This window comes from Brienomyrus brachyistius, chromosome 12, assembly GCF_023856365.1.
Source record: "Brienomyrus brachyistius isolate T26 chromosome 12, BBRACH_0.4, whole genome shotgun sequence".
In the NCBI taxonomy this organism is placed as follows: domain Eukaryota; kingdom Metazoa; phylum Chordata; class Actinopteri; order Osteoglossiformes; family Mormyridae; genus Brienomyrus; species Brienomyrus brachyistius.
Genome location: NC_064544.1, coordinates 15142032 through 15166347, shown reverse-complemented (window position 1 = coordinate 15166347; position 24316 = coordinate 15142032). Strand labels below are relative to the sequence as shown.

The following is a 24316-nucleotide window of genomic DNA, read 5'->3' as shown; positions in this document are numbered from 1 at the left end:
TGACCACCTGAGAGCCTCACAGTCGACTGATGTTTTTTAAAAAAATCTAACAACCTATCTTTTTAGAAAGACATTTAGTTAAGTATTTTACAGTATAGTCTAGTCTTTTTTTTATATATTTTTATTACACTACTCTTTTACTTTTTTATTTTTATAACACCCAATGTGTCACGCCCCACTAATCCGATCCGCCCATGTGCCATGTCCCCTCATTAACCGCGTGTGGGATCCCCATGTCATCAGCTATTTCGAGTTTTTCATTCGTCCTGTGCGTTTAAGTCCGCATCTAAGTTTGCTTCCCTAGTCCTGTCATTGTAGTGTTATAGCTATTGCTGTGTTGTTGGAGTGCGTCAGCCCACAATAAATCCTTTTTTTTTTCAGGACCACGGCTCTCTTCGCCTGCTTCCCCAGTCCGTGCTCTGCGTGACATAACACAATGAGTCTTCAACCTCGTCTAAAGGCTGTGCCTCTTCCTGTTCCTTCTGACCCAGTATATGATAGAAGAATACGGAAGTTAGTGTTCAGCAATGTATAGAAGAATTTCTGCCTCGTGTATCATCCTGTTCCTGCTAGTTTCTGGTGAGTTTTTGACTGTCCTCGTGGGTGAGCACAGAAAACCATTGATTATGGAATATGAATTCTGTTACAGGCCTTATTAAAATGGCAATTTATGCCTCTCTGTGTTTGTCGAAGCCATTCTGCTCTAACTTCCGGTTTTAATTTATTAAACTGGTGCGGTGACCTCGTCCTTGAGAAATGGTCAAATGATAGAAGTTGATTATTGATTATAAAAAGAGAATGTTTTGCTTAAAGTTTTTATTTCGTCATGGATTATGAGATAATTCATTTGCTGTTCACATTATACCATCATCTGGATATTTATTATCTATCCACACTATTAAGGACAAATGGGTAACGTGAGGAAAGAGGAAGAGGGCTGTGTCACTTTTAAAGATAATATCACATTTCAGGCATATTGTTTTTAACAAATTGAACATAATGACTGATAAATGACAAAAAGCCCACATAGACTGAATCCAATCATTTTTTCATGCAAACTTGTAATTGTTTTTAATATTTTTACTCTCTATGAATTTGCTGAGCACATTTACACATGTAAAAGAAATGTGTCTCGGAGTAAGTTTCAGGTATGAAAATTTTGTATGCAACATACATTGAGATAGAAGTTCAGGCAATGGCTGACATTTTGTGCATAATGCAGTTCTGAAGATATACCACAAGTCATAACTGCCATCAGTACAGAATAATGCATTACTTTTATGTAAAAACTGTATGTGTATGTGTGTGTGTTTAATGTGTATGGCTCTTTTTTACCAAAAAACAGGACAATACTGTTCTGTACTGTTCACAAAAACCAGAGGACAATACCATTTCGCTTTTATATTTAGGGTTTAGAAATGACAACTATGAAAAACTAAACACTAAAAATGCCAAAAGCCTCGTATTTAGTTTGGTTACTTATGGTTAAGGTTAAGCCTGAGTAGGGGTTAAGGTCGTCATGTTGTGATTAGAATTTTCCCATTAAAAATGAATGAAGAGTTCCCATAAAGACATAATTACAAACCTGTGTGTGTGTGTGTGTGTGTGTGTGTGTGTGTGTGTGTGTGTGTGTGTGTGTGTGTGTGTGCTAAATGTTTATGGCTCTTTTTTTCCAAAGAACAGAGGACAATACTGTTCTCAACAATTTGCTTTTCTTTTAGGGTTCAGAAATGAAGACCTTAACCAGACAGGATTCTTGGGGAAATCTGTCACCTTACTATCTGGAGTGACTGAGCCTGGAACTATTACCCTAATTGAATGGTCAGTCTTCACCAATGAAACTTACATTGCAGTATTTTCTGGAGGTCAGCTAAAAATCCTCAATAGCCGTTTGAAGCTCAACAAAGAAACTGGGGATTTAGAGATCATGGACCTGTGCAAGGAAGACAGTCGCACATATACAGTCCGCGTAAGGAATACAGAAGGTGGTCGCTGGGTTAATACAGTCACTCTCTCTGTACAAGGTAAGTGAACAAGAAAGGGTGAACATTGGTAAATTACAGAACAAAATAACAGAACTGAATCTTCTCTTATAATATTTCAGAACAATGGAGAATACAGAGCAGGGCATCAGAGAACGGTCCTCTTTACGGGATCTCTCCAGAACATACAGGATCCTAGGCCCTCTTTTCTTTTTTCTTTTTTCTCTTTTCTTCTTGATGGTTTTTTTCAGAGACATATTAACCCCAAGATTTTACTTTGTAACTTACCAATAGTAATCCTTCGGGATTTTTTTTTCCTCTCTTACAATCTTCCACACTATACGTGGGGGCAAAATAAACTTGGGTTCTCTTCCAAGCAGATTTCCAGTTCCAGTTGTTGTTCACTTATTTTATTATTGCCCCAACATTAGAAATTGGAATTTTCAGACGAGTAGCTATTTAATACTCATTCCCTGATCTATGAAGGTCAACACTTCTCACCCTCATTTGGTTTGTATGTTGTCATATATTTCCCATGTTGATCGATGGCTTTGTGTCAAGGGAATTTGTGTCACTTTTGGAAATCGTGGAAACAGGAGCACAGAGACGTAAGATCAGGAACGAGGAATTTATTAGGAATCAGTTGTAATGCAGGACATGAAAACATGTAACGTCAATGACTGGACTGGGAAAACATACTCGAACGTGGACTGAAATACACAAGACTAATGGCAGGAAATGTAGAACAGCTGGTAAACGTAGGGACTCCAAGATTTTAACAGATCATTAAGGGGTGCCAATAATTAGGGAGGGGACTGTATATGGGCTGGGTAAATACAGGTGTTAGTCAGTCAGTTATTTTTAATGGGTGGGCCAGGGAGGTATAAATGAAAATGATAATGATAAAATGTGCAAGGATCCTGTAAAAATGAAAAAGATAAAATGAAATAACACAATTTTCATTGTAATTTTCTACTCGTGTATGAGTCATTTGTGAAATTTTAAAACATAAAATATATAAAAAAAAACGTTTTCTTTTTTCAATTTGACTTTTGATTTCATACTTTGCTTTTTCATTTCCCAATTTGCTTATTAATTTTCAAGTTCACACCATGAAAACATTTGTTAATTGGACTGGAGCAATGGGCAGGGCCAAGACTCAGTAAGAGAGAGTAAGGGCAGTTGCTGATCCATTTTTGTTGTGTACCTTGTACATGGCCACCAGTGTTGCCCAAACTAACGGTAAAGTCACACAAGACTTAAGTTAGCTACTTATTTGCAGCTTCCAATTCATTTAGCTTCATAATTATCCAGCTCAGATGAAAAGGACTGGCAATTAAAAAAAATAATTGGTGGTGCGGAAAGAATTTCTGGTGAAAACATTTCTTTTAATCCCTAAAAATAAACCTTTTGTTCTGCAGAGGATAAAAACATTTTTAGGTATTATCTTATTGTTGGTAATCACAAATGTGATAGGAATACAGAACAGGCATAAACGTAGCAGTGTGCATCTGTGAGTGAATGGTGTGAGAGTTTGTCCTGTGATAGGTTGGTGACCCATCCTGGGTTCTTCCCCGCCTTGCGTCCGTAGCCTCCAGGATAGACTCTGGGCCCCCCCGCGACCCTGAATAGGTCGAGCGGTTACAGAAGGTGGACGGATGGATGGATGGATGGATGGACGGACATATACATGGCACACTGATGATCCTACCATTGCTACTCCTACTTAATATTGCTACTGTTGTATTTCTCACAGAGGGGCTTCCAGAACCCAAGATAACTGTAATCAACAGCACAGAACAGCATGGCCTGTGTAACATCTTCCTGACGTGTTCAGTGAGCAGTGACAGGAAGGTCACCATTACCTGGAGCTCAGAAGCCTTACCTCATGGCTGCGTAATCAGACAGCTGCCCTATGCTGACAATGAACGGGAGGCAGAAGCATGGTGCAGTGCCACACAGGACGTGAACATCACCTGTACTGCCAGTGACATTGTGAGCACTGCTGCTTCCACAGTGACAACAGGATGTTCAAGAAAGGAGGACATTTCAGGTAAAATTATTTACAGTGTTGGCCATAAATAGCAGTATTCCTCTGGTTCCTTAGGTTTCCTCAGCTGTGTTACCCAGGTCCTTATTTTCTAAGCACCACATGTTGGTCGGCTTAGGCAGGTTTTACTGCTTCATTTGGCATTAGCTCCGTTGCTCTAGCCTGTAATCCATATTGCAGTCACTGCACCACAGCAGTCAGAGTATTTTTGTGTGTGTGTGTGTTTTTAAAGATGTTGGCTTTGAGGCTGTGTGTACCTGGGGGAATGTGTCTGAAACATTGGGCTGTTTCTGTATTTTTATTTGACTGAAGTTGTAGCTACCTGTATACAGTACATTTTTGAAACTGCTTTTGGATAAATTTATGTTTAATTGAAGTTGTTTCCTCTTTTGTTCCAGCTAAGTCCTCCCCCACAAAGGGTTTCACCATTCTTATTCTTATTCTTATTTTGATGATAATAATTCTTTGCTTCATTTTAATGTACATAAAACGTGGTAAGTAAATTCATCCTAATACTTAAAACTCAATTAATTTATCAAAGCAATACAAGGAACTTTTATATTTACAATAGACATTGTTTTCAGATATGCTCCATTTTAATTGGATTTAGTAAATGAATACATAATTCATTGTGTTTTTATGCTAATATTCATAATTGCAGGTGGCCTCTCTAAATCACTGGAAAGATTAAGAGGTATGTTTCTTTAAACTATCGGTAAAATTCATTTACATGCAATGTACTGTAAACCTTGATCAATTTTCCCTTGGTGTGAATGGTGTATGTGTGTCCTGTGATGGGTTGGTACCCTGTCCTGGGTTATTCCCTGCCTTGTACCTCCTGGGATTGGCTCTGGACCCCCACAACCCTGCATAGGACAAGCAGGTATAGAGATTGAAGGACAATATTACCCTTAAAAGAAAAAATACAGCTCATGAAACATTAGCAGTTCATTAAGATGATTTAATAGATTGTGAGGCTGAATGGTTAAAGCACGGCACTAAGCTGAAATATTCATGTTTTATTTTCTTAGAATGCGTACCTTTTCTGGCGCAGAGATCAGAAGGTGAAGGTAAGAGTCAGACATTGCTGTTACAGTTGTTCTTGATTGCTTTGGCATGTTTCATGAAAGAGACTTAACATTCTCAAGAATATAAGAGCATTTCTCCAAACAGTTCATGCATATAGCACAATACTATGGTTTTGCTGCAAAAGGCTGTAACTCACCCAAAACAATTTTCTCATGTCTCAAAAGCAAATAATGCCACCAATGAATTAGTCTGTGCCACCAAAATTAAAACTACAGTCAGCATTGAGTCAAAATGTTTAGATCAAAGTGTCAGAGTGTCAGTGTACTGTAAATCTGCTCCTGGGCTCCACAATTCTGAATGATAGTCAGTTGGTTCCCACTTTCTCATTTTCATTCACTGATCATTTTTCTTTAACAAACTGATACTTATTCATGCAAAAGACACCAGTTTCAACATTGAAATGCCTAACCTTGCAGTATGTAAAATTCACTGGAAAGATGAAGCACTCGCATGCACATGTAACTTCCTCAGATCTCAAGAAACAGTACAACAGCAAACAAAAAAGTCTGTATTAAACAGCAATACAAAAAGAACAAAATGACAGTAAAATAGTGTACTGTTGGATCCAAAAACACAACAATGCCCAAGTGGAATTTAAGGAAAATATTTTTTTAAATTTTAAATAATAAGCTTAGTGAACAGTCTTGCATGTAGTGGCTAACATGACGCTCACATACATGTATCGTTTTGGGTGTAAAATTATTACAGTGAGTAAGCCCAGAATATAATTTTCATGCTCATAGCTTGCAGTACTATGGCTTGCTATTTACTGTAAACAACGTGGGCATTGGACAAGAAAGTGACAACTGTGTCAGGCTCATGCTAGCAAAGACACTTATGCCTTACGCCTTGTGCTGCAATGCTCCAGGTGTGAAATGATGCCCTAAAGGTTATGTCCGCACAAAAATATTCAGATGTTTAAACCCACGCCTAAGCTAGCACCCTTACATCTTTCCATTAATCATATCCCTTAAAGCCTAGTTCATACTTCACTTTCCTGAATGCACATATGGTCTGTGTATGATTGAGCATTCTGTTGCGTACATACTACATACTACATTCTACATACTACATTTGTCCATCAACACAGATGGTTGCAGTTGGTGCAAGCATACAGCAGTGATATTCCGTCAGACCAGTCCATCTTTGCTCAAAAACACTGCTTTCAGATGACACATCAAGCCAATCGGTATATAAACACTACTGAGCCGTCAATACACACTATAGCAAAAAATTGAAAACACTACCAGCCAAAACTGTTGCTGGCATGTAGAAAAAAATGTTTAGTGTGGATGTGATCTTTTGCATGTTGAGCTGCAAAATTGGAAACCAAAAGACTACAGTGAAAAAAAAATGTTGTGTACCAAATATGTTTGTGCACAATTATACTAAACTGATATGTAATGTTAGCAGTATTCAGTACTCCAGAAAAGTTACTGTAAAGGACAAAGTGAAAAACCAAATGAGAGCCATATTACAGTAAAATGTTGTGCAACTGCCAAGCTAGAGTTAGGGAAGAATATTCACTCTGCCTCATCACCATGTCTAAGGGCTGGGTCAGGACAGAGAACTTTGTCTACATCACAGAAAATGCTCTCCCTTGCTGGCTATGCAGGAAGAATCCTCCTTGTGACCCATTCTTACCTTGATGTCAAAATTCAACTCACCTGTGGCACTTGCACTCTCATTACATGTGTGTGTTTGTGCTTGTGTGTGTGTGTGTGTGTGTGTGTGTGTGTGTGTGTGTGTGTGTGTGTGTGTGTGTGTGTGTGTGTGTGTGTGGATTAGGTTTATGTTAAATTGTGGGGACCAAATGTACCCCACATTGTAATAAAAACCTTGTTTTTGACATTAGTGGGACCTTTTTCAGGTCCCCACAAAGATCTGTAAACGTAATCAAAAAAGTAAAAATGCCAAAAGACTCGTATTTTGTTTAGTTACTTACTGTATTATTAAGTTTATGGCAAGGTAGAGGTTAATGTCGTCAAGTTAAGATTAACATTTAATATTAGTATTTTAGTAATAGTAATTTTTAACTTTATGCTGAGATATTTTTACTGTATATGTGTCAGAGTTTGGGTTGGGCGGGCAAGCAGGAAGCGGGGAAGGATGAGGCAGGTAGGCAGGATTGCGGGAAAATGAGGGTTTAATAAGGTAACAGGAAGACAGGGCAGACGGCAACAAACTAACTGTCATGCCCGGCTCGTCCGCTCCTCCTGTGTGCCACGCCCCCGGATTACCCACGTGTTCTTTCCCGATTGTACCCAGCTGTATCTAGTTCATTTGCTCAGTCCTGTGTATTTCAGTCCGTGTCTTACCTTAGTCCTTCGTCCGTCATTGATGTTTCCTGATGTAAGTCAGCGTCTGATGTTCCCTGCACCTCGTTGTCCTCCAAATAAACCCCCGTTTTCCCCGTATCCCGCTTGCTTGCCTGCTCCTTACCCGCACGATCGCTGCTCGCTGCCGTTACTTCCGCGACCGATCGTGACACTTACATTAACTAGCATTAATGACAAGTCTGGGGAATACGGACTCAGATGCGGACTAAAAACAAAAGACAAGCCGAAAATAACAGGAAACAGCTGGGGACAATCGGAGAAGCACACGTGGATTAGACGAACTGGGCATGACAATATATATATATATAAAATTAGGGAAATGGAATAACTGAACCACAGGCTTTACCCCCCCCCCCCCCCCCCCACTCCAAATCAGACTAAAAATCAGATGAGTGGTATCACTCATTCCTACTTTGTACCGCTTGCTTTTCTGTTTTCACAGCGCTGTTATTATGCAGCATGACAGTTATAATAAACTTGTTTGTCTATTCAGAATGCTATGCTACTTCCTATGCAAATGAAGAAAGAGAAATAACCAACCAAGTTGCAGATATGGGATTATGGTTTGTAATTTGTTTATTTATAGATGAGAATACAATCAAGGACAACAACATGATACTGCCTGAGGAGGAGTCCAGCAAAAATGATACACAACCAATGGATGATACACAACCAAAGGATGATACACAACCAATGGATGATACACAACCAATGGATGATACACAACAAAAGGATGATACACAACCAATGGATGATACACAACCAAAGGATGATACACAACCAATGGATGATACACAACCAAAGGATGATACACAACCAATGGATGATACACAACCGATGGATGATACACAACCAAAGGATGATACACAACCAATGGATGATACACAACAAAAGGAGGAGCAACGCGACTAAGTCTCCACAGAACCGGAGCTGGCAGGGAGTGTACAGTTCAGTCCCTTTTCAGGAAACCCAGAGGACACGAATGGGAATCCCTGAGTGACGTGAACGGGGCTTCCTCGGTGTGGTCCATGACAATTACAATCTTAAAGATGTATACAGTAAAATGGTACTCTTTTACAGAATTTCATAAGGCTTTAAAAATACTGATTTGTATTATTTTTTTATGCTATTTCTTCTATATTTTAGATTTTCGTTGCACTATTTTCCATCTCATAAAAATGCTTTCTCAAATATTGAAATTTGTTTGTGTGACAAGCGGTAGGAAATTCAATCAAACATCGACTGTGTGAATGTACATGCTGAATCTTGGCGTAATAACTCTTTTGGTTGTTAACATTCTAATGAAATGTGAAAACATGACGTATAGCTTTGCTTTGGAAATATCATTACATTCCATAATGAGTATTTTGCTCTATCTGGTGCTGATAGGCTCCAAGCCCTTGGCAACAGGATAAGTGGTTGAAGATGGACGGATACATTTATAAAATGGACCATAAATAAACATCTTGGAAATGCTTCCCCTGTCTCAGCCTTATCTGTCTGCTTTAACTTTCTGGGTTCTTGTAAGCTTGTAAAGGAGAAGCAGTTTTCAGTTCACATGGATGTATGGATACATGCTTACATAGATGTTGTGAAATTCACATGTCGGGTTTCCAGTCTTTAAAGCACTTTCTTCAGGGGAGATGGAGCAGGTGCACAGCTACGATTGAAATCCACCCGGTCATATACCGTCTGAGGATTGAAACATAACAACAGACCAATGTAATAAAAGGGCCAGGAAAACCCATTCACACAGACTATAGAGGAATTTCTCAAAATGGTGGATTTTCAAATTTTTACTTGAACACAGCATGAGAAACAAACAATGACGACACAATGGACTTTGTATTTATTTAGTTTGTTTCACCCTCACAGAAACCATTTCATTTCAATGTGGGGGCAAAATGCTAAACCCAAGGCCAGTATAATAATAGTTGCTTGGAATAGAATGATAATTGTTAGTTGTTATAGTTAAGAAAGTTTACAAAAACTTTACAGGTGCATAACTAATGCTGTTAACATTCAGTCATAAATTCTTACCTGTGGTTTTACATTCTGTTCCCCAATTGTTTCATACAGAGTTATAGGCGAATTCTGGCTGTCAGACTCATGCTAAAAGATGAGGAGGGACGGTCAGAACCAGAACACAGTTTTATTGAAATGTAAGTGCATTGGCCAAACATTCAGACATATTAACAAAACAAGCAAATGATAGCCTTTCTGATATTTTCCAATAGAATCCCCAAAATATTGGCAAAGTAGTTTTTTTCAGATTGTTCCAATTCTTTCACAAAAATGTTGACGTTACAGTTTTTTTATGGTAACATACAGCCATGCATGAGCTTCTCGACTGGAATTCTTGACTACTCTTTTGTTAACTGCTCCAGATATCAAAGATTTGATGAGTGCCTTCTCCCACCTACTCTTTTCAGATCTCTCCACAGGTGTTCTATGTGATTTAGATCAGGATTCATTGTTAACCACTTCAGAATAGTCCGGAATTGGTTTAAAACCGCTTTTGAAATATTTTTTGGATCATTTACCTATGGAAGACCCATGCTAATTGATTGAGTTCCAAAAATCCTGGGCAATCTTTGAATTTCATCATGCCATGCACAGTTTCAACATCTGTGAACATCCTCGTCGTTTCACTGCAGCGATACTGTCCTTCTCTTTGAAGGCTTCCTTTTGTACAAGTATTCTATAAACGTAAAGATCGCGCACATGCAAAACAATACAGTAAGTCATCAAACTACCTATGACTCTGCTGTATGTTTTGATCAAAACATTTGTAATGTCAGCATTTTTGTAAAAGAATTGATGCATTATCTTAAAAAACTGCCGGGGTTCCAATAAGGGGTTCCAATATTTTTGGCCACATTGTATGACCATATTATCAAAATATCTCCATCATCATCACTTTTATAAGCATGTCATGAATATTTTCTTTATGCTTTTCAGTTGTTGGCATTGAGTACTCAGAGCAGACTAATCAAACACACAGCAGATATACCGATATATATAACAGATGCAGAGATGACTGTACGATGATTCCCACTCTCTCCTATTGAAGATGCAGTCTGTCTACATAAGTGAACATGCAGGACTTACGCTTTGCCTTATACTTCTGTCATTGACTGTAGAATACACTGTTGACTCATCCCTATCCGCATCTGCAGCTGTCAAAACACATCACTGATTTTAAAGCAGAATTTCATGTGGTGAATTTCAATAATGTTATGCAGTTTCCATAAAAAAAACCCATTATCACCTCCTACAGTATCAAAGTTGCAAAACAAAGTGTTACAGTAAATTATGTTGAACTTTTTGTTCAATGTAAAACTCAAAAAATGTCAATTTGGGAAGTCATGATAAACACATTTCCATCCATCCATCCATTTTCCAAACCGCTTATCCTACTGGGTCGCGGGGGGTTCGGAGCCTATCCCAGAAGCAATGGGTACGAGGCACGGAACAACCCAGGATGGGAGGCCAGCCCATCGCAGGGCACAATCACACACCATTCACTCTCACATGCACACCTATGGGCAATTTAGCAACTCCAATTAGCCTCAGCATGTTTTTGGACTGTGGGGGAAAACCGGAGTACCCGGAGGAAACCCCACGACGACATGGGGAGAACATGCAAACTCCGCACACATGTGACCCAGGCATAGACTCGAACCCGGGTCCCAGAGGTGTGAGGCGACAGTGCTAACCACTGCAACACTGCACTACCATGCCGCCGATAAACACATTTATTTCACCAAATTTAGATTATTCATGAGACTCTGTCGGTACTCATAAGAGGGTTTTGTGTTTTTCTCAGTGAAGAGGCAATTATGCGGAATACTTGTCACAATTTGTGCTTGAAGTTCAGCACTTTTGACAAATAAAATTCAAACTGTACGATATTTCTGAAGCTGAGAAAGCCTGACTTTCACTCCTCATTCCCTCAAAGGAAACACATCCACCTCTTTAGCTGCTACCAGTGGGCTAAGCTCTGTGCCTGTGATCGGAAGGTTGACGGTTCACACTCAGCCTCAGCAGAATAGTCACGTGTCACTGGGCCCTTGAGCACGGCCCTCAACTCCCAGCCCTGGGGGCACCACTGCAGGTGGCTGCCCTTTGCTGCCAAGCTTACTCTCACTCACATATGTGTCTGGGTGTTATGGAGGGCAAGATGGGGTAGGCGAAACGAGAATTTACCCACCAAAATAATAGGGTGTCATTATTATTATTATTATTGTTATTGTTATTATTATTGTTGTTATTGTTATTATTATTATCTGTTAATGATTCAATGTGGATTTTCAGTGTTATTAATATAAAGCTAAATGTAATTATGAATACTTCATGAGGCTTTCCAAGATGTTCCAAGAAAGCATCCTGATAGCAATCCTGTGGCTCAGTGGGTAGCAAAGTTGATTCACGCCTCCATGGTTGGAGGTTTGCATTGTGACTCATGATCTTTTGGACTAATCAGATATACAGTTGGACTAGTTGCCATCCCTGCAGTTCTGCTAATGTGTGTGTGTGCATGTGCCCTGCGATGGAGCGGCTCTTTGTTGCCTGGGAAACCCCCCCCCCCCCCCCCCCCCCCAGAATAGGCAGCTGCTGGATGAACTTAAGAGTCTATCCTGATTTTAATATTTCAAGAGGTGGATACATTACTATTCTAATGAAAAAAGCATGACACAGACCTGGACCTCGATGTCTTCTACAGCAGCAGTACACAGCCAGAGAAATGAGAGTCAGGGAAACTGCTGCTGATAAGCCAATGTAGAGGAACATCTTCCAGTCTGTAAAAACGGAATTGTCTTGCAAACAATGGCTGCATTTCTACAGTATTTGCGCAAAACAAATTGGGGATTACAATAACGATCATTATCTATGTACAGTCCTGTGATATCTTGAGGTGATCTTTGTATCTCACATTTCTCATATCTTTGCTTCTCTCACAAGCTAATGTTGCCAGTGGAACAAACAACTCATATCCTTATCTGTATGTTGGCTCTTACCTTAGTATGTGTATTTTAAATTCCTCCTCTTATATTGTATTTTTTATTGTATTTTTATAACTTGTAATATGCTGGTGTACTGCTGCTGGAAACTAGAATTTCCCAGAGGAACCTTCCCGAGGGATTAATAAAGTTCTATCTATCTATCTATAAAATTTTATATAATTTTTCCAGATTGTAGGGGGCCTGTACCCCTAAACCCTGTGATGAGGAAAGGATGACTGTATTAATTTAATATATGCTGCTTATGTTGTAATCAGGGGAGGGTCTAAGTGGTGCCCGGGGGTCCCTACTGCCACCCAGTGTACATACATGGCCATCCCTGTCATCACCCTACATCAAAATAATAAAAACAAAACATGCATTATTTTGTTTTATAATCAGAGCCATAGAATAGTCACAGTGAGGTTCAGCAACTCCCAAAAACATAACTGGTCCCTGATGGCTAAAATTCAAATTTTCTGGTGAAGCCACTGACATGAATGTAAGGCAGTGAGCATTTGAGGACCCCTTGGCTTTGGACACAAAGAATTCAAATGTGGTTATGCAATAGTCAGTTGGGACCAAGAAATCTTATTGGACAAGAGGCATTCTGTGAGTGCAGTTATCAGAATAATAACTGCACTCTGACATTTCACATCAGATGTATTACTCCGCTTTACAGGTGTATCTAAAAACCATTACTGAGTCAGATGTAAAGGATGCAAAGTAGTTCAGAGTGAGTGAGCTGTGTTACATTGGAATGTTTGTGTTGCTTGGCAACAGTCAACAGTTGGCTGGTGGGAACTATTTATTTATTTTTTGCAGAGGCCCATAAAGGTTTAAATAAATAATTAAGCAAACTATTATCTGTTGTGGCTCACTACTGTTAACTTATAAATGCTACTCGATGAACTGTTGTATAAAACAATAGCATATCCGAACTCGTGTGGTTGTACTCCAATATATCGGCCTGTGGCTTCGTGCCTATGCCCAAATCACAGTCGTGATATATCTGGACAACCATGTACAACCGCACCCCTTCTCGCTTGCTATTGCTGAATAATTCATCACATTTCAATACCACCAAAAAGCAATGACTTTCTACTCAAGCTGACTTTGAGTAAAAATTAACCGGAGTTTACATATGGGAGTTACAACAGGACAGGCAGAATGTGTGCTTTTCTTTTACCTGTAGGGCTGCATCCTATGGTCACATTGGTGGCCTTCCGACTGACAGCATTGGCAGCAGTGCATGTAATGGAGATGTCACCTTCTTCTGGAGAGAGAAAGAAGTGCATCTCCTTGCTGTTCTCAGTATGTGTCCCTTTTGTCCAAGAAAAGGAGGCTTCCGGATTTCCTGATGAGCTGCACACCAGATGAACCCCACAACTGTGGTTCACTTGAAGCCAGGTGACCTTTGATTGAATGTATACAACTGTTATGTTCTCTGGCAAATATAAAGAAAGACAGAAAGTCATTTATATTAATTATAGAAATGAAAAAAGATTTTATTTACACATCATAAAAGATCAACAAAAACATTCTTACAATACTTATTGGCCTATAAATAGTAAATATATTCTGTATACCGTCCATCAATTTTCCTCCAATCTTATCCTCTGACAATATAAAAAAAAATCGAACCCAATTATAAAACTTTGATAAATTCTTCTGAATTAACCCATCCATCAATCCTTCCCTCCATTCATTCATAATCAGCGTTTTCCAGTATGGGCCGGTGTGGTGGCTCTGCTGTCTCACACCTCGGGAGACCAGGATTTGAATCTCTGCTCCGGTTCTACATGTGTGGAGTTTGAAGGGTTTCCTTTGGGTTCCCTAGTTACCCCCCCAGGGCAAAAGATTTTCATTCCACCTTCCCTCCAAGACACACACACATACACACGTCTACCTTCATCCCCTCTACAGATTCCTGAAGAAACAGCTGTAAAGCTGTTATTATATTTGAACTTGAAGTCTTTATGGACACAAATTTCATTGTTGTAAAGGTTGAAATATGAAACATTGCACCAGTTCTTAAAATGGTCTTATGAAATAAAACACAAATAAAACCTAAACTGAAATGAAACAAAAAAACATACTGTATACATACTGTAATATCATTTCTCCTAGTCAAAATTATATTCTTACTAGTCAGAATGGAAATTACAGATATCCACAGTTATATTCTTACTAGTTGTGACGATTGCTCGGCCGGCAGGAAGTCAGGAGTCAGGAATGGGGGCTTTATTCAGGAAGACAGGGCAGGGTACAGCACGATGGACAACATCAATGACAGACCTGGGGAATACGGACTTGGACATAGACTAAATACACCAGACAAGCCGAAATAACAGAAAACAGCTGGGCACAAAATCAGGGAAGTACACGTGAATCATCAGTGGGCGTGGCACACACAAGAGCTGGACGTGCAGGTCATTAACCATTCCCATTTAGCAGTTTCACGAGCCAAAAAAGTGAAAAACAGCGGGAAAATACTGTCTGACAGGAACAACGTAAATTAGTAGTGTGCGGTATAAATGGTATACGATATAAATTTGGCCAACAGGAGAGATATTTATGGAAGCCCTTAAGCAAAATGTATTAAAAACATAAATTGACAAGTGGGGGTGGCATGGTGGTGCAGTGGTTAGTACTGTTGCCTCACACCTCTGGGACGAGTCTCCGCCTGGGTCACATGTGTGTGGAGTTTGCATGTTCTTAATAAGACTTAGTCAGAATTCTGAGATAAAAACTCAGAATTCCAACTTAATCAGTTCTGAGAGAAATAGGTTTTTTTTTCTCCTCCGGGTGGCGGAAACATACGGAAGTACGGAAGAGGATTAGGGCCACCATTTAAATATTTGAATTCTGACTTTAATCTCATGTAAGGAAAAGTAGTAAAAATGCCCCAAGGTTCTTGGTTGATCATTTGAATACAGACAATAGGAATTTATGATCATGGGGGAAGCCAGGGACACAATGGGGGTTCCAGTTGGCACCACTAGGGTGATAAGGATAAGATAAGTGTCACGATCGGTCGCGGAGGTAAGCGGCGATCGTGCGGGAAAACGGGTAAGCAGGATGCAGGCAGGCGAAATACGAGGATTAACGAGGGTTTAATCAATACACAGGGAGCAGGAGACATGAAACGCCAACTAACATCAATGACAGACAAGGAAAACTGGGGAGAACAGGACTTAAATGCACAAGACTGATTGAAAGCAAATGGACACAGCTGGGTACGATCCGGGAAACACACGTGGGTAAGCAGGGGGCGTGGTACACAGGAGGAGCGGACGAGCCGGGCATGACAGAACCCCCCCCAAAGGCGCGCTACTCCGGGCGTGCCAAGGAAGGGGGCGACGGACGGGACGAGGCAAAACAGGACCTGAAAAACAAGAACAGAATCAACGCAGGACAGGGAACAGGACCGAAGCACAAAACATGGCAAGAGACAGAACGTAAGACAGGAGGCGACACAGGACTGGGAAAGCGGAGAGACAGACCATAAAGGGAGAAACAAGAGGGACAAGCGGGACACTAGGAGCGGGAGTGCAAGGAGGGAACGACAGGAAACCAGGAACACTAAAGGACGGAACAGACGGGACAGAGACAGGAGGGACAAAGGCAGGGGCACAGGGCGAGAAGGAGGGGGTACCAAGGGGAGCCCGAGGGAGCCCAAGCGGGCGACGGGAGGCAGCCGGAGGGGACCTCGGAGGGGCAGAGGAGACAGGGCGAGGGACCCGCGGAGGGGTCAGGGAGGGAGCAGGAGGGAGCACCGGGGAAGGGGACGAGGGAGCTGGAAGGGGCCAGGGCGAAGGCAAGGCGAGGGGGGGAGCCGCCGCAGGCGGCGACGTCCTCTGACGGGCCGAAGGTAGGGGCCCCGCAGGCGACCGAGGAGCCGCCGTCGGGGAGCCCCCAGGCGACAGACCAGGCACCGGAGGGGGGAGCGAGGCAGGGCGACGAGGCTCCGGAGAGGGACCTGCAGGCGACAGCCGACCCGGAGGGCCAGGACCCGCGGGCGCCAACCGAGCCCCAGCGCAGGCGAGGCAGGGCGAGCCAGGGCGGGTGGGACCCCCGCCCTGCGTCTGTGTCCCCTCCCCTTGCGGGACACAGACAGGCCGACCCCAGGTCGGGGTCGACGTCGCCGGGGCGAGGGACAAGGAGTTACAAGTTCTGTCCCCGAGGGGTCGCATTCCAGCTCCTCCACCTCCGAAGAGGGAGGAGCCAAGATGGAGTCGTCCAGGACCACCTCGGGGACTAGGGTGAAAGGAACGCGGTCAGGGACAGGAACGCGGTCAGGGACAGGCCATGGAGGCGCCACTGGAGCTGGAGCTGCAGGCGGAGGGGGTGCCTCTGGAGCTGCTGCAGGGCGGTCAGGGACTGGAGCGCGGTCAGGGACAGGAGCTGCAGGCTGTGGGGGCGCCTGCCCGGGAGCTGCAGGTGGCTGCAGTGGGGGCGCCTGCCCGGGAGCTGCAGGTGGCTGCAGTGGGGGCGCAGGGACTGCTCTCCGGAGCGAGATCAGCCTCCGGAGATCCTCGGCCAACCGCTCAAGGTCTCTCAGAGGCGAGGTAGGGGAGAACGTGGCGAAATCCTGCCCCAGCTGTGCGGCCAGTTGTTCCCCCTCCGGGGAGCCCCGTGTAGCAGGTTCCTCCATCATCCTCCAGTACAGCCCCTGGAGGGCGAAGAACCGATCGGCGATGGCCAGGGGCTCACTCGGGACCTCCAGCTGGGGCGCAGCGCATGGGGGAGGCAGCGGCGAAGAGGACGCCTTAGGCTGGGGGGCTGCAGCAGGCAGAGACAAAGGGATCCCCTCCGGGGTCGCTGCTACAGAGACCGGCGTGGCCCCTTTAAGACGCCGTGGCACACGTGGGATGGCGTCCCTCACCGCTCTCCTCCCTCCCCAATTTGTCAGCCGCTCGGGCCGGTAATCACACCGCTCGAGGGGCGGCAGCAGTTCCGTGGGGAGGGGCTCCAGGTCCGGGAAGACAAAGGACTCGTCCTCTTCATCCTCACCTGGAGCCCAGAGCCTGGCCAAGGAGCAGGAACCCAGACCGTACGGTCCCAGGTCAGGACTTAGGACGAGCTCCTCCTCTTCCTCCTGAAGGAGCCCGGGGCTGGAGAGCGAGCAGGCGCCCAGATAAACCGGCGACGCCTCCGGGATTCGCCTTCCCCTGCGTCTACTTTTCTTTGTTTGGTCTGTCATTCTGTCACGATCGGTCGCGGAGGTAAGCGGCGATCGTGCGGGAAAACGGGTAAGCAGGATGCAGGCAGGCGGAATACGGGGATTAACGAGGGTTTAATCAATAAACAGGAAGCAGGAGACATGTAACGCCAACTAACATCAATGACAGACCAGGAAAACTGGGGAGACCAGGACTTAAATGCACAAGACTGATTGAAAGTGTAATGAGGTGGAGCTGGAGGGTGCGATCTGGTTGGGGCATGGTAATTTCATTAACCTGGCTGCAACAATTAAGCAATCAGCACGCGTATATAGGACCCGGTTGTGGTTGCGTGTGTGACTGATTTGCAAGCGTGACGTGACTCTCCGTGCGCTAGTATCTCCTTTTCCGGAAGTTGTGGCTATAACCAACGCTGCAGGTAGGGTATCAGTGGACGGGGTCGTTTGCTTGCCGTATGGGTGGTTGTAATGTGCTTTTGGTATCTTTCTTACAGTTGCAAGGGCTTAGTAAATCTAGCAGCTTGCGGTTGCTTCCGCTTTTAAGGCTTTCCAACTTTTACCGCGTGTAATCTGCCAGGTATGTCTCGTCTCCTTTTACCAACGTTTGGGTAGTAGGGGCATACCTAATACTGTGTTTGTATTTGTAGTGGATCGCGACTTGGAGTGTCCCGGACCGATGTGAGCCAGACCATCAACGGGATACTAAGTGACTACAATTGCTGCTGTTTTGCCCGGATGTTTTATGTTTTGTTTCGTGTTTTACTTGGTTTTAGGTATTAAAGTGTTTTAGTGACTGGATGTAAATTTGGGGGGTGTCATTGGGAAGGTTTGGTGCTGGGCGGTGAGGATCCGTGTTGGGTGATACCACGCTGCGTGGTCGCGTTGCGTTCTTCTAGCCCACCCCTTGGGTGGATGTACCGGCGTCATGTACTGCGGGACCCCTTAGAGTGTTGTCTGACTGTACGCCTCCCATTCCCCTCCCGATAACAGCTGCCTGGTTTGGGTTTCGTGTGATTGGAGTGTTTTAAGCATGATTTGATTTGTATTTTTTTGTGCTGTGATTTTGGTTTTGTAATTTGCTGTTTGGTTTCTTTGTGTTTTTATTTGGAGTGTGAATAGCCAGCAGCTTAATAAAGGGAGTGTTTATGGTCTTCGCGTCTCCCCTATGGTGATCACGAATCTGTGTCCTTTTATATTGGAGTGGGTTTTGAACTCCGGTATTCTAATTCTCTGGGTGAAATTCCCAGAGTGGCGTAGTCGGCTTGTCCATTTCCGTATTCCCTCGCTACTTCCTCCCTCAGTAACGCCACCGATTTGGCGTAGTCGGCAGGATCAGGTAAGGGCCGTCTTGCTGAAGTTTAGCTCGGTGTTTGCTGTACATGATGGGGATTTGGGTTGCAGTAACCTCATTTCCCACGAGATTCCATTATTGGATGACATTCCGGTTCGTCAGCGTTATCGGCGATTACCTCCCTCCGAGTATGAGGTAGTGAAGGCCCATATCCAACAGCTGCTTGAGGCACAGGTCATTCAGGAGAGTTGCAGTCCCTATGCATCCCCCATCGTTCTGGTTAGGAAAAAGGATGGTAGCCCTCGGTTGTGTGTGGATTATCGGCAGCTAAATAGTAAGACCCGTAAGGATGCTTTTCCATTGCCTCGTATCGAGGAATCTTTGGATGCCCTTTCAGGTGCATGCTGGTTTTCTACCCTCGATCTAGCCAGTGGTTATAATCAAGTGCCCGTTGCGGAATCGGATAGGACCAAGACTGCCTTTTGCACGCCTTTTGGGCTTTTTGAGTGGAACCGAATGCCATTTGGGCTTTGTAACGCGCCTAGTACCTTTCAACGGTTGATGCAGCGAATCTTTGGGGATCAGCATTGTCAGGCATTGTTGCTGTACTTGGATGACGTGGTGGTCTTTTCCTCCTCTGTTTTACAGCATCTGGAACGGTTGGAGTTGGTACTTGGACGGCTACAGCGGGAGGGCCTTAAAGCTAAGTTGGAGAAATGTGCTTTCTTTCAGAAGGAAGTTGGTTACTTGGGTCATGTGATTTCAAGCCAGGGTGTCTCGACAGACCCTAAAAAGGTTGGGGCGGTGGCTATGTGGAAGAGGCCTTCTAATGTTTCTGAGCTCCGCTCCTTTTTGGGGTTCACTAGCTACTATCGCCGTTTTGTGGAGGGATTTGCACAGCTGGCAGCCCCTTTGCATAAGTTAGTGGCAGAGCTAGTCGGGACAAAGTCGCGAGGCGCTTCAGGTCGTTCTCTGGCTTCGGCATGGACTGCACAGTGTGAGCTTAGCTTTGAGGGCTTAAAGAGTAGATTGGTGGGGTCACCCGTGTTGGCCTATGCCGATTTTTCTTTGCCTTTTCGATTGGAAATAGATGCAAGCCATGGGGGCCTGGGTGCTGTTCTTTCTCAAGAACAGGGTGGCCTAATTCGGCCTATTGCATATGCTAGTCGGGGCTTGAGGCCCGCGGAGCGGAACATGTCGAACTACAGCTCCATGAAACTCGAGTTTCTTGCGCTGAAGTGGGCCATGACGGAGAAATTTCGTGAGTACCTGTTGGGCGCTAAGTGCATTGTGTTTACTGATAATAACCCCCTCGCCCATCTTTCTACCGCCAAGCTGGGTGCTACCGAACAGCGGTGGGCGGCTCAACTTGCGGTGTTTGATTATGAACTGAAGTATCGGTCGGGTACTAGTAATAGAAATGCCGATGCTTTGTCTCGGCAACATCTACCGCCTAGTTCTGCCTCAGATCGTCCTGGGACGGCTGTCCCAGTTGTCGTGCAGCAGACCCCGGTACCCAGTAATTGCATTTTTGCGTCACAGGCGGTTGTTTCGGTCTTTCCGCAGTGTTCTTCGGTCGACTTGCGAGTTCAGCAAGAAGCTGACCCTGATATTTGTAGCATCCTGACCTTTTGGAATAGGAGGGAGCGTCCTACTGCCGTGGAACGGGGGCAGCTATCATCTTCAGCCTTGTTGTTGTTACGTCAGTGGGACCGTCTGGTGGAAAAGGATGGGGTACTGTATCGGAGGATTCTCCGTCCTGATGGGGGTGAAGAGGTGTTCCAGCTGGTCTTGCCCAGGTCTTTGCAGGTGGTGGTGCTGAAACAGCTTCATCAAGATCATGGTCATCAAGGTATCGAGAGAACGAGTCAGCTAGTGCGGCAGCGGTGTTATTGGCCAGGAATGGCATCTGATATTACACGCTGGTGCCAGGAGTGTGAACGCTGCCAGGTCAGTAAAGACTCTCAGCCTGTTCCCCACAGCTACATGGGACACTTGTTGGCCTCACGACCCAATGAAATCGTAGCCTTGGATTTCACCATTTTGGAGCCAGCACGTAATGGGGTGGAGAATGTGTTGGTGATGACTGATGTCTTCAGTAAGTATACTTTGGCTATACCAACACGGGACCAACGCGCCTCAACAGTGGCACATGTTTTGGTGACCGAGTGGTTTTACAAATTGGGAGTCCCGGGTCGTATTCATTCCGACCAGGGCCGTAATTTTGAGAGTGCGTTGATGCATCAACTCTGCATTTTGTATGGTGTTAGTAAGTCACGTACTACCCCTTATCATCCAGCGGGTAACGGTCAGTGTGAGCGGTTCAATCGTACTTTGCACAATCTTTTGCGGACACTTCCTGCGTCCCAGAAGAGGGATTGGTCAGCATGTTTACCCCAGGTGACATTTAGTTACAATACTACACCGCATCAATCTACTGGTGAGACATCATACTTTCTTATGTTTGGACAAGATCCCAAACTGCCTGTGGATTTTTTGTTGGGCAGGGTTCAAGAACCAGTGCCTGGTACAGTGAATGACTGGATAGTGGAGCATCAAGCCAGACTTCAGCTAGCTTTTGAGGGTGCCAGGGAGCGTCTTGCTATGGCCGCAGGGCGGCGTAAGGAGCGCCATGATTACCGGGTGAAGGCTGCACCGTTACAGGAGAACCAGTTAGTGTATGTACGTGATCTTGGAGTCCGGGGCCGACATAAAATCCAAGACCTCTGGAGTTCAGTGGTGCATAAGGTATTGAAAACCCCTAGGTTGGGGGGTGTGGTTTATACTGTCGCACCAGTTGATGCTCTAGAGAAGGTCAAGCATGTTCATCGGACCATGCTTAAGCCCTGTGTTGGTTGTGAAGTCGAAGGTGATCCTCAGCCTTCTCCAGCTGAAGAGGTGGCTACCTCCGAGGACTCGTTTGAGCAGGAGCTCTGGGTTCAGATCCCTGCAGTGGAGGGGAATACAGCGTCATCTGCCCCTGGGGCTGCCTGTACAGGTCTTTCCCAGTGCCCCCAGTCGTTGGCTGCAACGTTGCCTCCAGCCATGCCAATTCACTCTGGGGTAGGCGGGGAGGAATATGCCTCTTGGCATACGGGTACCCCTTCAAGACCCTCTGTAGTCACCACTCAAGTGATGGAACAGCCAAGTACCAGTGGGGTAGGGATACGAAGAACCGCCAGGACCACTGCAGGCCGACATACTAATCTTTATCATCTTCCTAGGTCGGTAGGGGGCGTGGCCTTAGGGGCTGTGAGTTCTTCCGGACCTGTGTCTCATGCGGTAGGGGCTGTGTTTAGACCTTGGCAGTAACTCGGGGTTTGGTTGTAGCTGTCCATCGTCGGGACGACGATGCAAAATCCTGGGGTAGATTGTAATGAGGTGGAGCTGGAGGGTGCGATCTGGTTGGGGCATGGTAATTTCATTAACCTGGCTGCAACAATTAAGCAATCAGCACGCGTATATAGGACCCGGTTGTGGTTGCGTGTGTGACTGATTTGCAAGCGTGACGTGACTCTCCGTGCGCTAGTATCTCCTTTTCCGGAAGTTGTGGCTATAACCAACGCTGCAGGTAGGGTATCAGTGGACGGGGTCGTTTGCTTGCCGTATGGGTGGTTGTAATGTGCTTTTGGTATCTTTCTTACAGTTGCAAGGGCTTAGTAAATCTAGCAGCTTGCGGTTGCTTCCGCTTTTAAGGCTTTCCAACTTTTACCGCGTGTAATCTGCCAGGTATGTCTCGTCTCCTTTTACCAACGTTTGGGTAGTAGGGGCATACCTAATACTGTGTTTGTATTTGTAGTGGATCGCGACTTGGAGTGTCCCGGACCGATGTGAGCCAGACCATCAACGGGATACTAAGTCACTACAATTGCTGCTGTTTTGCCCGGATGTTTTATGTTTTGTTTCGTGTTTTACTTGGTTTTAGGTATTAAAGTGTTTTAGTGACTGGATGTAAATTTGGGGGGTGTCATTGGGAAGGTTTGGTGCTGGGCGGTGAGGATCCGTGTTGGGTGATACCACGCTGCGTGGTCGCGTTGCGTTCTTCTAGCCCACCCCTTGGGTGGATGTACCGGCGTCATGTACTGCGGGACCCCTTAGAGTGTTGTCTGACTGTACGCCTCCCATTCCCCTCCCGATAACAGCTGCCTGGTTTGGGTTTCGTGTGATTGGAGTGTTTTAAGCATGATTTGATTTGTATTTTTTTGTGCTGTGATTTTGGTTTTGTAATTTGCTGTTTGGTTTCTTTGTGTTTTTATTTGGAGTGTGAATAGCCAGCAGCTTAATAAAGGGAGTGTTTATGGTCTTCGCGTCTCCCCTATGGTGATCACGAATCTGTGTCCTTTTATATTGGAGTGGGTTTTGAACTCCGGTATTCTAATTCTCTGGGTGAAATTCCCAGAGTGGCGTAGTCGGCTTGTCCATTTCCGTATTCCCTCGCTACTTCCTCCCTCAGTAACGCCACAAAAGCAAACGGACACAGCTGGGTACGATCCGGGAAACACACGTGGGTAAGCAGGGGGTGTGGCACACAGGAGGAGCGGACGAGCCGGGCATGACAATAAGGTGATAAGAATTTAATTACAATGATCATAAAAGTCTCCACCCTGTCCTGTCCCGTCCCTGTCTCAGGATCCTCACACTCCAGGGGGTCACTCTTTATATGTAAATTCACTCACAACACCTACACCTGGTAGGGAGGGCCTTTTGGGGTATAAAGGGGGGTGAAGAACTGTCTTCAATTTGTATCTGAGCTGCCTTTCAGTACCCGGTGTGTGTCTACACTGTATTACGTTACAGTATATTATTTGTACTGTTCAATAAACCACCATTTTGCTGAAACTGCGGAGACTCTGCAAGTGGATTCCCTACATTCAGAATTCTGACTTTTTTTCTCAGAATTCTGACTTTAATCTCAGAATTCTTTTTTATAATAATATTTTCATGGTGGCCCTAATCCTCTTCCGTGGAAACGGGCTTCCATAAAAGATCTTGATTATACCGCCATACCACAGAAATTTCCGGCTCCTCACCCGCAAAAATTAATTTGAGCAACATTGGGAAACGAATGCTCATGCTCTCTCCACCAAGACAAGACATCAAAAGAGTTGATTTCGTTATTTGAAATGACTCCGAAATTCTCCTACATGTCAGACTTGATTGCGAAGCACGAGATCGCGCGTGCTTTTTAAAAATGAAAGTCGGAGAGATTTCCAGGAATGCGCATGTAGACACAAACTGATATGGATTTTATGTTTTATAATTTTGAATGCAGGGATTTTTTGTGTGTCATTAAAATATAGCCCTAGAGTATTTTTTGTTGGCACATGATGTTTGGAAAACCGCAATTAATTGGAAGTAACCGTAACTAGAAATAACC

The 24316-nt window shown here is 44.4% G+C and overlaps 2 protein-coding genes across 7 annotated transcripts in view; one reads left to right on the top strand and one right to left on the bottom strand.

Moving 5' to 3' along the window:
- Positions 1-423: 423 nt before the first annotated feature.
- Positions 424-24316, top strand: part of si:cabz01074946.1 (SLAM family member 9) — an 84416-nt gene continuing 60523 nt past the window's right edge. Inside the window, exons 1-7 of one of the 4 annotated variants that reach the window (XM_048970939.1) lie at positions 424-579; positions 1722-2024; positions 3739-4035; positions 4431-4526; positions 4694-4726; positions 5064-5102; positions 8047-8937. In XM_048970939.1, coding sequence (XP_048826896.1) covers positions 528-579; positions 1722-2024; positions 3739-4035; positions 4431-4526; positions 4694-4726; positions 5064-5102; positions 8047-8372 — 1146 coding nt within the window. In that variant the 5' untranslated portion in view covers positions 424-527 and the 3' untranslated portion in view covers positions 8373-8937. Of the gene's footprint in view, positions 580-1721; positions 2025-3738; positions 4036-4409; positions 4727-5063; positions 5103-8046; positions 8938-24316 lie in introns of those variants that run through there. The other 3 variants (XM_048970938.1, XR_007381258.1, XM_048970941.1) reach the window with 3 other exon arrangements.
- Positions 8019-24316, bottom strand: part of LOC125704850 (SLAM family member 5-like) — a 90816-nt gene continuing 74518 nt past the window's right edge. For 2 of the 3 annotated variants that reach the window (XM_048970984.1, XM_048970985.1), the window contains exons 4-8: positions 13653-13910; positions 12164-12262; positions 10572-10639; positions 9501-9572; positions 8019-9152 (exon numbers count right to left, since the gene is read on the bottom strand). In XM_048970984.1, coding sequence (XP_048826941.1) covers positions 9081-9152; positions 9501-9572; positions 10572-10639; positions 12164-12262; positions 13653-13910 — 569 coding nt within the window. In that variant the 3' untranslated portion in view covers positions 8019-9080. The remainder of the gene's footprint in view (positions 9153-9500; positions 9573-10571; positions 10640-12163; positions 12263-13652; positions 13911-24316) is intronic. The other variant, XM_048970986.1, reaches the window with a different exon arrangement.